This window comes from Esox lucius, chromosome 24, assembly GCF_011004845.1.
Source record: "Esox lucius isolate fEsoLuc1 chromosome 24, fEsoLuc1.pri, whole genome shotgun sequence".
Classification (NCBI taxonomy): Eukaryota; Metazoa; Chordata; class Actinopteri; order Esociformes; family Esocidae; genus Esox; species Esox lucius.
Window position 1 is genome coordinate 8464642 of NC_047592.1, and position 17981 is coordinate 8482622.

The 17981-nt window shown below is 46.2% G+C and overlaps 3 protein-coding genes across 6 annotated transcripts in view; 1 reads left to right on the forward strand and 2 right to left on the reverse strand.

Annotated features, from left to right (window-relative positions):
• Positions 1-3486, reverse strand: part of eml3 (EMAP like 3) — a 33619-nt gene extending 30133 nt beyond the window's left edge. Inside the window, exon 1 of one of the 3 annotated variants that reach the window (XM_010887943.5) lies at positions 3159-3486. In XM_010887943.5, the coding sequence (XP_010886245.1) occupies positions 3159-3183 (25 nt within the window). In that variant the 5' untranslated portion in view covers positions 3184-3486. The remainder of the gene's footprint in view (positions 1-3158) is intronic. The other 2 variants (XM_010887944.5, XM_034290503.1) reach the window with 2 other exon arrangements.
• Positions 3487-3735: 249 nt separating this feature from the next.
• On the forward strand, positions 3736-7769 carry ecsit (ECSIT signaling integrator). The gene is made up of 7 exons (XM_010887945.5): positions 3736-3857; positions 4079-4240; positions 4432-4822; positions 4983-5264; positions 5517-5665; positions 6671-6776; positions 6899-7769. Exons 2-7 carry the CDS (start codon positions 4100-4102, stop codon positions 7180-7182), a joined length of 1353 nt encoding a protein of 450 aa, XP_010886247.2. The 5' UTR covers positions 3736-3857; positions 4079-4099; the 3' UTR covers positions 7183-7769.
• An 860-nt stretch (positions 7770-8629) lies between these two features.
• si:dkey-28a3.2 lies at positions 8630-17780 on the reverse strand. Of its 2 annotated transcripts, XM_013140376.4 has the most exons (8): positions 17631-17780; positions 12875-16599; positions 11637-12542; positions 11375-11430; positions 11225-11286; positions 10666-10983; positions 10396-10513; positions 8630-10235 (listed from the first exon to the last, which is right to left on the reverse strand). In XM_013140376.4, exons 2-7 carry the CDS (start codon positions 16361-16363, stop codon positions 10404-10406), a joined length of 4941 nt encoding a protein of 1646 aa, XP_012995830.2. In that variant the 5' UTR covers positions 16364-16599; positions 17631-17780; the 3' UTR covers positions 8630-10235; positions 10396-10403. The 2 variants fall into 2 exon arrangements, with proteins under 2 accessions (XP_012995830.2, XP_028973293.2); XM_029117460.2 differs by having other exon boundaries at positions 12875-17780.
• Positions 17781-17981: the final 201 nt, after the last annotated feature.

The following is a 17981-nucleotide window of genomic DNA, read 5'->3' on the forward strand; positions in this document are numbered from 1 at the left end:
TTGCAGAGCTGTAGTCACAAAAGTAAAGTATCAGCAAAATCAACAATCAATTTTTTCCCACCACACAATCCTCTTTCCATTACCCACTGAAGTTTTTTTAATTTGTTTTCTTAACTTTAATTGTCCATTAGACTTTATGAAAGAACTCTACAGGCTCTTTAAGGTTGTTTATATCTAACTGTAAAAGGGTCTATATGTTGTTGAGTCTTCCTAGTGGTTTGTATCTGGTGTTGTACCCTCTGAGGTCCAGCTGGTGTACTGTTCACCATTATGGTACTGTATACATCTGCGCTATTTCCTTCACCAGTGAAAGTATTCTTCAGTCATTCACTATAATGGTCTTCCTTGGTCTACCAAGAGTTTTGTTTGTTAATCTTAAAATGATTTTGGCACGCCAGTATGAAGTACAACTGAAGCTTTGGTATGAATCCAGCCTGCAGTTCTTTCAAAAAATTATTTCCTTCATCTTTCACAACTTTACTTTCTAACGAAGCATAAAAATGTCTTAAAATGTTACTCTAATAGTAAGAGTACTTTATTTTTTAATTTAAAATGCAGAGTAATTTCTAAATGGTTAATCTAATATGAATACCATCAAGTCAAAGGCAACAGTGTATCATTTGTATCATTTAAAAGAGGTCTTCACAAGCTTCCCTTTAAAACAAAAAAAGTTTCCCAAAAAGCAAACAATGGACGTATTAATTTCATAAATTCGGTTCGGATGTGTTATTTGGGGGAGGGGTGGGGGCTGGCAACCAAAACTAAAAAACCTTGCGACATGCTGGCATCTCTCCTCAAATGAAAAATAGCAAGCAAAATTCCTTACTCATTTCCTGGTTGCTGACATTCACTTCACATTCACTAAATTCCTGTGCAAGTGAGAAGACAAGCACTGAAGTGTAGGAAATGTTTATGCCAGCCAATTGCCTTTTTCATACACTATAAAAGGATAAACATAAAAATAAATGTAAAGCCTCGTATGTCAACCAAAAGTGAAAGTCAGTATAGTAAATGTGCTGTAAGGAGACGATTTGAATGACAACTGAGGTAATTCCGCTAACTTCCACAAGGTGGGAGCAAATTAGGAAGTTAAATTTAACATTTTCATTGAGTGAGGTGATCATAATAGGGCATTTGAAATGAATAAGAGAACAATTTTAAAAAGTATTACTCATTACACAGAAGATCAGTCAACCCATTTCGGTTGGGAATCCCTGATACATATCAGTGTATCCATGCTGGGTCCCTGTTTTCTGATAGGAAGCTGGGAACGTTGACATAAATCAATGTATAATCTCTGTGTTTATTTTTCGATCTGTTTAGGGTGAAGTTTTAGCAAGGTTATCAACCCTCGTTTGTAGGCCCTGTCTGGATATAAATGGGTTGAATGAAATGGGCTCTTCCAGTTCATGGTGTCCTTAGGATGTGGTGTGAACTGTACTGAATTGTAATTTACACAGTATGCCTTGCTTAATGTTATAATTTTGACTATATTAATTACATTTGCTTTATAATACCATTCTATTAGTCTTTCCGGCAATTATTCATGCCGCTTGCATCACTCCTGCTTTACATAACTGAGTTGGATACCGTTTGATTGCATCACCTAGGGAGTGGGGAGGCAATGTCAGCAGGGATTTCCTGATCTCATTTGGCTCAAGAGACTGTCTCAGCAGACTCGGGGCCACTGCAAAGACAACTGAAATTCCTGGAGGGAACATGTGTTGTGGGAACAGACAGCTTTAAGCGGAGGCCAATGAGGAATGATTGCCAATATCTTTATTCACCCCGAATCAGTTAGGAGTTGTTGCGATTAGAACAGGCCGTAGATAAAACTGGATGTCATGAAACTGGGGAAATTGAGAAAATGTTTTAGATAATTGCAGTATGTCATGGCAGTAGTGGCAAAACCAATGCTACTACAAAAAGGAGTAGATAATAAAAGTGTAAGAAGCACAAGTTAAACTACCAAACAAAATCCCACTCAGGGAATTTTGGCCCAAGAGATGATTGGGTTTTATATGGGTACAGCGAGAGTGATGGGGTTTTATATAGGTACGTACGTTGAAAGTGGTTCATGCGTCGGGTAAACTAGAGTATACTCTGGGGGTACCCTAATAAAACCATCCCACGTAATACCTACATATGCTGATGTCGCATATAACTTTTTAAAGCTTCCTTGTTTGATCAACCGCTGGTGGACTATAAAATGTAGAATTCTGGCGGAACCCTGTAGACCTTGGACAGGGCTTTAAATGCATTCCTAACTCAGAACAGTTTCTAGAAAAAAATAATACAATATCAATAATATAAATAAAGCATCACTTTTTATATACAGTTAAGTGCTGTATCTAGGCACTCCACGACGTGTCGTACCTAAGAACAGCGCTACTGGCTGTATAGAACAACGTTATTGCTTAAATAAAAAGCGGTTTGAAAAAGCAGTTTGTTGTACAACACAGACGTTGAATATGATTTGGGTTAATATGACGATGACATAGCTTTTTGTGATAAATAATAAATGCGGCATCCAGTAATATATTGGCACCAGAAAGGTAAGTTGAGAATTGTGGCTGACTTTTAGTATGACGTTGAATATGATTGTGGCTGACGTTGAATATGATTTGGGTTAATATGACGATGACATAGCTTTTTGTGATAAATAATAAATGCAGCATCCAGTAATATATTGGCACCAGAAAGGTAAGTTGAGAATTGTGGCTGACTTTTAGTATTTGAGTGGGAGCAAAGTAATATTCAAGATAAAAACTAGTTCCCACGGCCACCACTAACCAGAGCCCGACCGTATTAAGAGATTGGGGATCAAGTTATTTTTGTTTCACACCTGCCAAGAAAGGAGATAGAATGTTTCTTTTCATAATCGAAAACATTGTGCATAGACATTACAAAACACCGACCAACTATCGGAGGTTAAAATACGTAATAACAACACTGGCCAGGTTAACATCAAATGGCTATTACTCTTATTATAACAATTGCAAAACGTGTTTTTTTTTTCAGTTTTGCAATTGCAAGATAAATCCACATAAACGTTGGTTTGTAATTTGCAAACGAATACGCCCACATGGCTGACAGATAGAAAGTGTACCAAGTTGGAAAAAGTTAACTGTGAATAACATTATCGATTCTTGACTTACCAAGGCTATTCGTAGAACCATCCATACTTGAATGTCCCGAAGTTGTTTACTGTTTTCTAGGAGTGAACTTTGTTTACTTGTGTATTTTCCATATTGTCCGCTGCTGCCGTTGCGGTTGCCGCTGTAGCCCGGAGCAGGTCACACTCGCCGGAGCTCGTGCTTGAGCTGTTTCTTGAGAAAAGAGGAGGCACGCATGGCAACGTGCGCAGTTGCCAGATCGGATTAAGTATTTTAAAAAAATGCTCTCAAAAGCTGTACACAAACCCAGGAAATGAGCTAACCATCGGTTGGGCATGTGCACAATCGACCAATAGATTCACATGCACACTAGAATTTCTCAAATAATGGTCATACACGCATGTATGTTACAGGCTATCTGTACTAACGTGTTGCAATGACTATCAATTTGCATGTAATTATTTGCTTTTTTTAAGAGGCCATGTAATCCAGAAATTCTCTTAAATTGAAGATGTTCTATTTTACGGAGACATCCCGTCACCTGGTGGCATATTTGTGTACTGCACTTTGTCCAAAAGGTGGCGGAACAATAATCTAAATCCATGTTTCTCTTGTTATGGCCGGACAGAAAATGTTGTTGAACCAGGAAATGCCGCCGGTAATTTATCCGTTTCAACATGGAGGTGAAAAGAGAAATCTGAAGGAGACTACGCGCAGACATCAAAGTTACCGATTTCCCAAGTAAGTATATCGTCCCCAAGGTTACTCACACGTTGAACTCTCACGACTCGTGTGTTGAATATACACACTTAAGGCTTGCTGGATATGTTTACTTTAATAGTACTGATTTTATGCCATGCTTCAGACAACCCCAGAGATTAATCTGCATGCCGGTTGACAGGCTGGTGTTAATAATTAACCGTACCGTTTTACCCATCTGCTTACCCTGTACTCTTTCATAGGGTCCAAATGATGTGTGTAGTATGAACTGTGCCCGCTGTCTTCTACGGCTCCAGAGTCCAGGGATCCTGGCCGCCTCTGTCAGAGCAGCTGTCCGTCGTACTGCCCAACATCAGCTATCCACAGTACCGTCTGGAATAACACCACACACTACCTATAGCCAGGTAAGTGATATATTTCAGCGGTGCCCACGTAGTTAGCATAGTGGCTCAATTTGAGTTGATATTATAGCAGTGCGACCGACGTGTTCGAATGGTTGAGTTAGGCGCACAGTAACAGTTCATTATTTAATCGTGCCCCGTGTTATTGTGATGTTTTGGTTCGTACTGACCATGGGTTTCCATGTAATCTCCAGACACTGAGGCATTTCCATGGCAGCACTGCACTGTCCAAGAGCCAGGCGGTTCCCACAGATCAGGAAGAGAAGGACAAGTCCTTGATCACATATGACGACCTGTTTGAGAGGGTGGCTAGAGAGACGAAGACTAAAGCCACGTTCAACAGGGTGGTGGATGTCTTCTGTAACAGGGACATACGCCGTCGGGGTCACGTAGAGTTCATCTACGCAGCCTTGAAGAAGATGACAGAGTTTGGGGTGGAGAAGGACCTCACAGTCTACAACAAGCTGTTGGATGTTTTTCCCAAGGAAGTGTTTGTGCCCAGGAACTTTATCCAGCGCATGTTCAACCACTACCCACGACAGCAGGAGTGTGGAGTGCAACTCCTGGAGCAAATGGAGAACTATGGTGGGTTAGTGAGGTCATGGGAGTGAGTGAGTGAGTGAGTGAGTGTGTGTGTGCGTGCGCGTGTGTGCGCGCGCCCGAGCGTGCTTACTTCCTTGCTTGCATGCTTCATTTATTTTCATTGACCGATTAACCTGCTTCTTTCGTTTTCCTGCATGGTCAGGTGTCATGCCCAACATGGACACCAAGGTTCTCATTGTCCAGATCTTTGGGGAGAAGGGGCATCCGATGAGGAAGTTCCAGCGCATTATGTACTGGTTCCCCAAGTTCAAGAACGCCAACCCCTTTCCCATCCCCAGGCAGCTTCCAGAGGACCCGGTGGACCTAGCCCGTCTCTGCCTGACCCGCATCGCTAACGACCTAGACTCCAAAGTCACGGTCCACCAGACGCCCTGTAGCGACATCACTGAGTCAGGAGAGGAAGTTACGTACCCGCTGATCGTAGGTAGATAATCCCCTTTTCTCGTGTTTCCACGTTTTTTCCCTTTTGGAAGTGCAATTTTACCGGGGATTCAAATCCAAGTTCAAGATTCTCTACAGTTGTACGTTGTCAGTTGGTATGTTTTGCTTTACTTGTGTTTTGTGGTAATTTTAATGGTATAGGTTTAACAGCAGTCAATTCGGTAGACTGACACATCGTACACTTCTCCCTGGCGTCGTCCATGTAACCCTGTGCGCTGCCCTTCCCCGGTGTCAGGGATCCAGAGCCCGGACCAGATGGAGCTGCTGGCCAGACATAACCCCGAGCGGCCAGTGTTTGTGGAGGGCCCATTCCCTCTGTGGCTGAGGAAGAACTGTGTCTACTACTACATCCTCAGGGCAGACCCGCTGCCCCCCGACCAGAAGGTGAGTGACCTCGTGTCGCCCGGTCCACACGAAAACCATGCCAGTTGGTGTTTTCTTTTGGTCTTCCGGCGCATTGCAGGGTTTTTAGGCGTGCGCGCACTGTGGCAAAACGGTGCCCGTTCCATGTTGTTACAGGAACACGGCAATGTTTGCCATGGTAACACTGTGTGTTGGCCGTGGTAACACTGTGTGTTGGCCGTGGTAACGCTGTGTGTTGGCCGTGGTAACGCTGTGTGTTGGCCGTGGTAACGCTGTGTGTTGGCCGTGGTAACGCTGTGTGTTGGCCGTGGTAACGCTGTGTGTTGGCCGTGGTAACGCTGTGTGTTGGCCGTGGTAACGCTGTGTGTTGGCCGTGGTAACGCTGTGTGTTGGCCGTGGTAACGCTGTGTGTTGGCCGTGGTAACGCTGTGTGTTGGCCGTGGTAACGCTGTGTGTTGGCCGTGGTAACGCTGTGTGTTGGCCGTGGTAACGCTGTGTGTTGGCCGTGGTAACGCTGTGTGTTGGCCGTGGTAACGCTGTGTGTTGGCCGTGGTAACGCTGTGTGTTGGCCGTGGTAACGCTGTGTGTTGGCCGTGGAGTGGTAACGCTGTGTGTTGGCCGTGGAGTGGTAACGCTGTGTGTTGGCCGTGGAGTGGTAACGCTGTGTGTTGGCCGTGGAGTGGTAACACTGTGTGTTGGCCGTGGAGTGGTAACACTGTGTGTTGGCCGTGGAGTGGTAACACTGTGTGTTGGCCGTGGAGTGGTAACACTGTGTGTTGGCCGTGGAGTGGTAACACTGTGTGTTGGCCGTGGAGTGGTAACACTGTGTGTTGGCCGTGGAGTGGTAACACTGTGTGTTGGCCGTGGTAACACTGTGTGTTGGCCGTGGAGTGGTAACACTGTGTGTTGGCCGTGGAGTGGTAACACTGTGTGTTGGCGGTGGTAACACTGTGTGTTGGCCGTGGAGTGGTAAAACTGTGTGTTGGCCGTGTCTGTTTTTGCTCATAGCTGTCGTCTCCTTGTCAGGTGGAGCTTCCGTATGACCCAGAGAGGAGTTTTTACTTCCCTCTGCAGCTGGACCTCGATCTAGACCGGGACTTGGGGGACGACGACAGTTTCGATGTGGACGACGGTAAGATGTCACAGCAACACACGTGTATTCAAGCGGTGAAATCCCTCTCTGCCTCACGCGGGGGTTGTCGTGGACATGTGCGAGTTAGGATGGAGCACTGACGCGTGTCTCGTGTCCCACAGTGGATGAAGGCCCGGTGTTCGCCATGTGCATGACCAGCCAGGGGAACCAAGCCACGCTGAACCAGTGGATCTCAGGCCTGCAGGAGAACAACCCCGTCCTGGGCCTCGTCCCCACCCTGTTCCGCCTGGAGGCTGGGCCCGCGGAGCTCCTGGGGGTGTCAGATCCCGATCCAGGACACGGGTACAGGCCGGGGGGGGCGGAGGAGACGCAGACGGGGGCAGAGACAGAAATTGTTGTGGAGGAGGAGGAGGTACATCCCCTAAGCCAGAGGGGGAAGCAGTGAACAGTTACGGGACAATGAGGAGTTATTTCACCACCAGAGACGCCCCCCTGGGTGAATTATGTTTTTCATCAGTATTTATAATTCTACTCTGATAAAGGATGTCAGCTGATATTTATTGGATAAAATAAACCGTACCACTTACTGGTACATAGGGGTTTTAAGGCCATTACTTCACAATCGAGAGCTTCACAATAATACCTCGATCATATTTAAGTTACTGCAACGACAAAAAAAAGAAATGCTGACAGCATTTCTGTAGAGCAGTTTCTGCGTACAGTTAAATTCACACGTTGGTTCAATCCAACACAAGCACCACAAACTGCCATGGTCTTGGGCAAAAATTCAGCTTTTTGCTGGAAATTAACCTACGTGGTATCAAAACACAATGATGCTGTAGGTGTGTATGAGGTGTGAGCTTGGAAATACCGTAGCTGATCTGTCGCATGTACATCTGTAACCGGATGCTTTTTGAACTCATTCAGTGTTGTGATCAGTACACCTACTGTTTGACTAAGTTTGAATTTGAACCATGCTAAGATCCAACAATGTCTCTGTGAATCAGAAAATAAACGATTTAATGTTGCAAATGTCTTGGCTATCTTTGGTAGTTTAATGTAGGGGTATTCTTACCCACTGAGAAAACAGTGTTCAACAGCAATGCCAATTGAGCAAGTGTTCGCTTTAAGTGGTCTGCTGATCAGTAAAACACCTATGCAGGCGTTGTAATACCTGCATTCATCAATTATGTCTGGACAGGAAACAACCACTGATTTGGTCGCTCGCTTCCAGGTTCTTGCTCCCTCTTTAACCCACAGTGTAGAAGTTCAGTGTCACTCAAGCTGTTCTGGAAATGTAAAGACAATTTTGCCACATGAGAAGTGACTGCATGTACAGTAAATGCTGAATACATCAGTCTGAAAAATACTGTGATGTTTATGGAAGTTTACTTTGACACTTCCACCCACGTAGCTGACTGGAAAAGAGCATAGCACGTACAACACCAGTGTCGTGGGTATAAAGATAAAATGTTTCTACACACTACTGTAATTTGCTCTTTATCAATTAAATTCATTATTACAACTTGTACTCTTTAAATTTTCACCCGGCTCAGCCAGAAGAGGACTGGTCACCCCTCCAAGTCTGGTTCCTCTCTAGGTTTCTTCCTAAATTTCAGTCCCTCTTAGGGAGTTTTTTCTAGTCCCTGTGCTTCAACACTGCAGTCGATTGCTCCTTGGGGTTTCAAGCTGGGTGTTTTGTAAAAGCACTTTGTGACAACTGCTGATGGCTATATGGCCTTTCTATATAAGGTTTACAAACTGGTTAGTAACCCCTGCGAGCCTGGTTTGATTGATAGTGAATTACGCACATTGTTGATTTTAAACCATACAGGAAAAGACATGTCCTCATATACACTTTATCATTGTACCACATCACAGGGAATCATAGAACAACTTTAAAAAGGTACAAAAAAGGGTTTATTGGTTACCGGAAACGCATTGGAACATTCCATTTAAACAGAAACAAGATGGGAACCAATTTAGAGGTACAATCTAATCAGGTAAAATGGTACAGCTTGGTCAGTGTCCCTCCACCTTTAGATCCTGTTACACCTGTATAAGGGCGCAACCACAGTACGTCCTGTTTTCAATGCATTTTCAGTCTCTTAAGAAAACAGAAGGCTGGCTTCCAAAGCTTTGTGCTCTATTGTATTTTTTTTTTTTTTTTCATTTTCCTCTTCATACTGGTGAACCAAAAAATAATAAAAAATATCTTACACATGATATCTGATACATATATAGGTAGTATATAAAATGTTAAACATCCCAGCAGGCCATTGGATCTTTTCAGGTTTTCTGGAGTTATAAAGAAATAGAAAATTAAATTTAAAAAAAAAAGCTGATAATTGATTGTTTTTGACATTAACACAGTGTTTGTGCCACTGACTGTTGAGACTAAAGAAAGACATTTAAAGAGTTAATGTACACAGTATCTGTAGACTACTACGAAATATGAATCAGATCAGAAACAATGTGAGCAACCATAAAGTGATAAGCTTATTTTTCATAGGTAATGAAATAATACATTAAAAGGGCATTGGTATTTCACCACCCCTTTAAACATAAATATTATGTTGTATTTACAGTGCAGAAATACATTTCTCATAAATCACTATTGCAAAAAAAAACTTTTAAAAAGGAAGAACCTTATTTTACATTCCAGTACAATGGTTTAAGAAAACTGATTTTGTTTTGAAATGTGCCAGAATATATATATATATAATTTTAATTCAGTGTTACAGGTATGGTGCATAAACAAAAAGAAAAATCAGTACTTTATAGGGCACATTTTGAATATACCATCATGCAAGTATGTCCCTTGTGATTTAGTCTTTTTTAAACGGACATCTTAAACCTGAATAACAAATTATTCTTAACTCAGTACAGAACCTACTGGGAACGGTGAGAAATATTAAATTATGTACTATTAACCAAAATTATAAAATGCACTGTATGTACAGACAAATATCAATCACAGAACAACTGATCACCCATTTTGATCCTGATACACTGATGAATAAAACCCAAAGACATGCCATCGATTCAGGTTGCGGACCACTACTGACCCGTTTGTCATGGCCACATACACCACAGGTTGAAGTTAACCCATCGCTGTTGGCTTAGGGAGAACCCGGACTGTGCTTCAGCCCAAAGACAATAGAAGCCATTATCATCCCTCACGAACATGTTAACGTTTTGTTTGGGGGGGGGGGGGGGGTTGTAGTAGTGAATCACGATCACTATAAAACAGCGTTTTCAAAAGCGTCTGTGCATGTATCCCAAAGTTAATGAGGTAAAACGTGTCACTTGTGGTTCACGGTCCCTTACACTGGTACACAGTTCAAGAGGAGTCCATCCGTTGTAGCTATGAACTGCTCTGTAGAAAACACACACTCTAAAGCAAGGAACCAGCAGTTAGGTTCTCTTCCTCTTCTACTTGCCAAAACTATCTTCCAATGCCACACTATGTGGGCCATCTTACAGCCATTTGTGCTTCTGCAAATTAAGACACACAAACAGAAGACAGGAAGTGGTCAAACAATGTCAGATATTCCTGTAATAACATGTTCCTTCAGACACAGGACCACCCTGTAGAATGCAGAGGGCAGCGATCAACAATATGACCCAGGTAACGTACAAAGGCTTGACCCCTCACCTTTGCTCTCACAGTCTCCTCGTGGGTTTGGCTTTGGAGCTCTTGCTGTTCGCCGCGTACGCCGCTTCCTCCGTGTCAACCATGACTTCCACTTCGGCTGGGAGGCTGGCACTGTCCACTGAAAACGCAATGTGCAACGATACAGTACATCACAACAGTACATCACAAACCTTAATTTCTAAAGGGCCCCCAGGGCCAGGGGCATTCCCTGACCAGAAAGGAACCTGTGGCCCCTCTAACATGCAACAGACTGAAGAACGGCATAATCACCTCCCATCGCACCGCTGTGCTGCTGCAGCTGGCTGGTGAAGAAGCGCTCCCTCCTGGACACCTGCTCGTCCCAGGCCTCCAGGATGCGGTGGTGCTCGGGAGCGTCCAGGCTCAGCGTGTCCGGGTGGGCGTCTTCGATGTGGGCCCGCACTCCCTCCAGGCTGTGGGAGTACTGGAGGTCCCCACACACCATGCACACCAGCAGCTGGTTCAGCGGGTCGTAGTCCATGAGGTAGCGGTTCCTCCAGACGGTGTCCGAGAACGGGGCGTTGTAGCCGTCACCGGTGCCGTCGTCCGGGTGAAGAAGCTCTGATTCGTCTGGGGTGTGTGTGTGTGTGTGTGTGTGGGGGGGGGGGGGGGGGGGGTGATTTTTAACTGTAATTTCTGCTAGCCCATGATGACATTTCACTAGCTATGGGTACAAAATATGTACACAAACATTTGGCCTTATTTTTGAAAGATTTTAAACTTCAACACACTCTAACAAAGGCCTATTGCAATAAGAAAGGCTGTAGTAGAATTAAGACCATATAAGATCTATAAATATGACAAGCATTACCTTCTAAAGGTTCCATATGGCTTGAGTCAGGGAAGTAGCCCATGTCTGTCTCTGTGGAAGTACTACGTGGGAGACAAGAAAGACATTACAGTATTGGACTACTAATTCACTCACTGTGAAGTATGAGAAGCCTGAAAATGCGTTGCTCACCTTAGAAGAAGTTCAGAGTCCTCTGCTGTATTAAGCCAATGGTCAGGATCCTGTTCCTTTGGTGAGAAGAGAGAGTTAGTTATTTTAATTCAACTAACAGAACTAAAAGCAAACGCATGTTTCCCAGGGAAGGACCATCAGCCGGTCGTACCAATGCATTATCATCAGCATTAGAATTATCATATAAATCATAACATTTAAATACACACTTCTGACTTCCAAACGACTTCTCTTTCAGACGTTCAGTGCTGAAAAACATTACCTGTGTGTCCATCCCGTGCAGCAGGTCCGTCTGACCGGTGGGGAGGATGGGCCTCCAGTTGACCGACGCCCTTTTCTCCGTCAGCTCCCTGTCCCTCATGGCCTTCCTGGCCCTCTGCTCCTTCTTCTTCACCCTCCAGTACTCCCGTTTCTTCCTCAGGGTCTCCTCTTCCGATTCTCCCGGCACCGGCTTGGGCGGACCCATGGAGCTCACGTAGATGGGACTTTTGACTAGCCCCTGTGTTGAAGAAGACTGCACATTTTGATCACTCCCACTTTGGCAAATCTCAGCACTGTGACGGATGAAAGGAGCCTGCGTTGGTGTGAAAGAAGACGCCTGACTGGGTGGATGGATGGGTAACAGCTTGATGCTGGTCAGAGGGTTGGGCGGTGGACTGAGAGTGGCTATAGGCGATGTGTCGGCGTCTGCGGTTTCCTGTACTTGCAGTCGCCATTTTCTAACGCGCGGCGAATCAGGGCTGGATCCCGGGACAGCCTCCGGTTGGCTCTCCACTAACAGCAGCCCGCCGTTCTTCCCCTCGCCCAATGGAGGGCCGTCAACCTCCTCTTCTACAGGCAGGGACACGGTACTAAAGCCATGCGATGTCTGCGGGGAATCCGTGTGACCAGTTGGCGAACGCGAGATGGCGGCGTAGTTAACCAGAGGTCTGAGCTGCAGTGCATCGGAGCGATGTCCCGTGTCGGAGCGGGTGGGGCTCACGACCAGAAGGGACGGGACGTTGGGGACTGCGCAGTGGGTTTCCTGGGGTCCAGAGGCAGGAGGGGAAATGGGCCGGAGAAGCGGGGAAGGCTGTGGACTGAGCAACGGCGGTGCTTGAAGACTGAAGCTCCCACTTTTCTGCCCGGGCCTCTGTGTCTGTGTCTTGACGATGAAGAGGCTTGGGGCCTGAAAGAAAACACAATCAATGCAGACATTCATGTTTTATGGACATCGATATATTGTTCACGCCATAACTAGAGTTATTCGATTTATTTATTTGTTGTTTGTTTCTCCAAATCTCCGAACACATGCATACCTCACCCATACAGTTTGTACACCATGCACACGAGGCACAAACGCTCCTCATTCCTCACTCCTCAAAATTACATTACCACTAAATACACTTCACCTAAAATGTGACTGAAGATTAAAGGGACACGGCCTACAATTGTGAACGATGGAATCTGCAGTGGGATGACAAGGTGCAACGGCCAGGATCACAAACGACATCCGCCTACCTGTGCTGCTTTGAGGGCCAGTCGTCTACTGTAGTCCCCCTGCCTGAGCCCCCCTCCTCCCTGCCGGGCCTTCCTGGCTCTCTGCTGCCTCTTCATTATCCTCCAGTACTCCCTCTTCTGCAGAGTCACACTGTGGTCTGCTGCCGCCGGGGCGTGGTGATGCTGCTGTTGCTGCCGGGTTGTCTGTTGATGTTGTAGCAGTTGATACTGGTCTTGTTGACGAGGTGGTGGTTGTTGTTGTTGTTGTTGTTGTGGAGCATGGTGGTGTAACTTGGGGGGTTCTGGAGAGCAGCAATGGTGGTGACCGGTTTTCTTATCACGCAGCCTCTGGGCTCTGCGAGGGTATGGGAGGAGAGGTTCTCCAGAGGCCGCCGCGTGGGAGTGTACGGGTGAATGAGACTGGGGCTCGTGAGCAGGGGCCGGGAAACAGGGGGTCTCAGTGCCATTGGACAGGGGAGAGTATTTTGGGTTGGGGCTCAGTGGATGAAATGCCACCTGACATGGCGGGAGGGAGTCAGCATCCACCTGCCACCCTTTGACCTCCAATGACAGATCAGCAGATAGGGAAACCTTCTCCTCGTCTCCCAGGGTGAGCAGAGGTAGATTTGGCTTGACCTCCATTTGGACATGCGCCTCCTCAGAAGGGTAGGCTTGAGGCTCTGTTTTACAAGGCAGCTGTTCCGCCATGCAGTCGGGCTGCTCTGTTTTACAGTCGGCCACGGTGCTCAGCGATTCCTCCAGGAGCTTCTTCATAGAGGCCACCGCCAGGAGAGTGGTAGCCTGGCTGTCGGCACTCAACGCCAGGTCTGCCGGCTCACTCAGTTGTGGCTCAGGTGGCGGCGGCGGTGGTGGCGGCGGCGGTTTGACGTCTACACATTCCAGTTCCTGCAGAGGACATGGTGGGTCTACTGAGGTCGAGTCTCTCTCTTGTTTGATATTGTGTCCCTGCGGAGGCACGGACACGCTGGTATTTGAAAGAGGCTTGATAGTCGGCATGTTATTCACAGAGTTGTTGACATTGGGACTGGCCGTAGATAATCGCGCTAACCTCTGGTTTCGCCTCTTCTGCGAGGCAGCATTTCCCCTGGCTTGAGCTCCTTGCCGTAGCCGATTGGCGCGGGCTGCCCTCTGCTCTCGTTTCTTCACCCTCCAGTACTCCCTCTTCTTAGCCATCCTTTCCTCCTCTGTTAGCTTCGGGTCCAAGTTCAGCACAGTGGAGACGTTAGAGGTTTTGACGGCCATCTTCATGACGCAGCTAGCTGAATGTGGCATTGCTTTAGGCACACCAGGAAAGGGGTTTTGAGTGTTTTGAGGGTGTGTGAGGGTAATATGACTCTGGGGCTGGATAACTGGGTGTGAATTTGGAGCGGCACGGAAATCAGTCCTTGGTTTTATTGATACTAACCTGGGAGGTTTGGCAAGTGACAGGCCGATCGGAGGACAGGAGACTTTGACCTGAGCGGGACGGATTAAAGGTGGCGGGTTAACTCGTATTGGGTGACTCAACAACACATTGCTAGAGGCATCCCCAGGTACATTGGGAAGCAGCTGATGTTGGTGGTGCGTGTTGGCGAATGAATTATTAACGCGCATTCCTCCGGTGTCTTTCACTTCTGTAGTGAGATCAATTTGGGGAATTTTATTGGTCAATGTACCGTCTTCCTTGATGAAACCTCCTATGGTCTCTGAGGCGCTAGTATGGGTAGGCCTATTTCCTGGCGGTTGTGACAGCGTGTTGCAGCCCGCCACTCTGGCCTTCCTCATATCCTCCAGTATGCTCTGGTAACGCTTGACTCTTCGTAGCAGACCATCCCTCTCCTTCATCTTAGCCCTTACTTCCACTGACAGCTTGGCACGCTGTTCCCGCTTCTTGACACGCCAGTACTCCCGCTTCCTGGCCGCCAACTGCTCGGGCGTCTCCATTGGGTCATCTTGGGGTGCACTGTGGGCTGTGAAGGCTGCGGCGTGACACGGGAACTTTCTCATGTTCCTCTGACCCAGTAAATTTCTTTGGGTTTCAATGAACCTCTGCCTCGGAGTTCTACAACGGACCAACCCTCGGCTAGTGTTTGCAAACGGCACCGGACCCGGGAGGCTTGTGATTGGTTCCCCTGCTGGTTTATAACCAATTATATTAGATGCAATACGAGTCTGCATCGTCGCGTTAGCCTCCTGCAGATTTTGTAGTTTAAGCTGTACAGTTGGTCCATTAGCGTCAACTGCTGCTAGCTTTGCCAGGGTCGAATCCTCAGATTCCCTTTTGACCGCAACGGTTGCCACGGCTCTGGCATTCTTCAGCAGGCGTCCGGCTGAGGTGAACGGGGCCCTGGCCCTATTGACGCATTGCCTCTGGCCCTGTCCGGTCAAAGCAGAAGGGGGACGTGCCACGACCATGCTGGGTAACTGCGGTGCTTTCTGCAACGACACATCCATGCTCCTGATCCTCTCACTGGCCTTCTTTAAGCTAGCCGCCTGCTTCGCTCTCTGTTCCCTCTTCTTGATGCGCCAATTCTCCCTGCGCTTGGCAGCTCTCTCCTCCTCAGTCTCCAGAGAGGCTGGTGTGTCGTTGATGCTTCTAACCCCTTGTGCCGCTGCCAAGGCACTATTTTTCCCAACTAGCGGTGTTACTTTCATCCCTCTAGGCCTACCCCCTGGTTTGTGAATAAGGTTAGGGGTAGACTGGCTAGTCCCTGTGGCAGAATTAGCGGTCAGCGGCCTGTGCTGCACATGCACTGCATTAGTTGACGCATCGGGTGTTGATTCACCTGGGGTTGCCAGATGCGGCTCCGTTGACACTACAGAGGAGCTGCCATTGAGGAGAGTCACTCCGCCCTGCAGCTTGCCAGGTGCCGAACCAGAGGGTCTCGTCGCCACGCTTCCCGGAGATGCAGAGGAGCCGCAGTTTAGCAGCACTCCATTGGGTTTGGCTGAGGTAACGTCTCCGATCACGGCGTCCCCCGTTGGCGAACTTTTTACGACCATCTGGCACACCATTGCACCTTTCTCTTGATCTGCGCCAGACGTTTGGAACTGTGGTAAAACTTTGTTGAGTTTTATCCTCTGAAACCACCTCTCCTTTTGGTTTGCTGAGGAAGAGTTTTGCTCACCCTCTCCAACAGTATAGTTCTGATGATAGGAGACAGCAGAACCCTTTCCTTTCAGTAAGACTACTGGTGCACCACAAACATCATTTTGGTAGGAACCATCGCTATTCAACAATGGGGGAGCAGACCTTGTCATTGAACAAGAGCCACTGGAATTGAATGGCACTGAGTTAACAACTACATTGCCGCCCGAGGATTTACTCCCTCTGTTTGCTGCTTTTGACCTCTCCCTCTTGACCTCTGACAGCTTGGCCCGTTGCTCTCGTTTTTTGTTCCTCCAGTACTCTCTCTTCTGGGCAAGTGTGGCATCGTCAAACTCTGAGGCTGGTCGGTAACGCTGCCCACGTGGGCTGCCAGGCGCACCGGTTCCCTTCGTGGTTGGCATTATGGTTACTTGACAGCTAGGTCACCTGTGCCGCTCTTCACAAAACTGTGCTCGCTGCGGATTCCCTATTCATCCTCCTCTTCGTCGTCCAATGTTCACTAAGTATGGATGTCGTTAACCTTTAGCATTCATGTAGAACGCTACTGAGTAACATCTTATAGATGTTGGCTTGTCTGTCTCCCATCTTTAGTGGTCACCTTCTACATTATGACAGTAACATACACCTGATGGTAAACCTGAAAGTATAAACAAGAGGCTTATCGAGACATAAAGGTTAACAATGTATGGAGAAAAAAAAAAACACTAACCGTGCTTGGTAAATTGGGATGTTAGCTGAAACTGATTTAATATTTTTCCAGTTTAGGAATTAAATAAACAAAAATACATCTTCATACCATATTAATCTGGTTGCAGCGCATTCATTTATTCCAACAGTGAGGGTAAATATTCACTGCATTGGATTATATTTATATAATTGTACGTATTTTGACAGTTATTAACCCAATTACGTGATGGCTGAGATACTGAATTCAGTAGAAGCACGAAATAACTTGTTTTTTGAGGTGTGCACACGATTCAACTTATTAATGTAGGGCTAGTTAATAAAAAAAAAATGTGGTCCTAATGTACACAGAACAAACGAAAAAGTTGAAAACAAAAAAGAAATGCATCTACACCAATACTGTACAGATAATTAAGGGATTTCTTGATATTTTCATTCATTTATTTTCTACCATAGCACAAGTTCAGAGCAGCCTACGTGTAGCATAGGCTATAATGTTGCAAAAAACACATTTCCTCGGAAGAAAACATTTATAAAAACGCTTCCAAAACGCAGGTTGTGTCTCTCTGACATCCAGCGTCAAAAGACCATGCACAACAACCAGGAAGAGAAAAAATGGCAGTGTCTCTTTAAACCATGTCCCTCCGTCTATCACAAATTATGTCTGTCGTGTGCCATTTTTTATTCTTTATTTATTATGATACGCACAACAAGCAGAATGTGCTGACACGTACCAAACCATAGATACAAATTCCAACGAAAAGCGACCGAAACGTTTGACACATTTCGTGATATTCATTCGTCTAAAAGCGCTGTCTCTACCAGCGTACAATGGACAAGCTCTTCCTCCTCCCCTGTCCACACGGACTCGCGTCTGTCTGCGTGTATGTTCCTTGTCTAAATGAATCGAAAAGCATAGAACCAAGCCAGCGCTGAAAGAGCTGGATTGTCGGAAAGGTGTGAAAAAACATGCATATGCATTACCTGATAGTTACACCTAACTTTCCGGGACAGTTTGTTAACGTTTGGACAGATATACTGTCAGGACACTGCAGCTACTTTCCGCGAGCCAGCCTTTCTCTCTACAGCTGCCTTGACAACGGTGGAAAAAGTACCAGGATGTGGGACCTTGCTGCCTGTGTGTAAACTGCGTCGCGTGGACAGATACAATCCTCTTAAAGCGGTACTACCACAACCAGGGACATTAGGTTGTTTACTTGGACAGCAAAATAATTTTCAATAAATGGCCATTATAATGTAGACTCTTACGGTCTCAGATGCCACACCTATTGCATCCCATTATTATATTTTGTTGCAGTCATCTTTGGTGGTAAT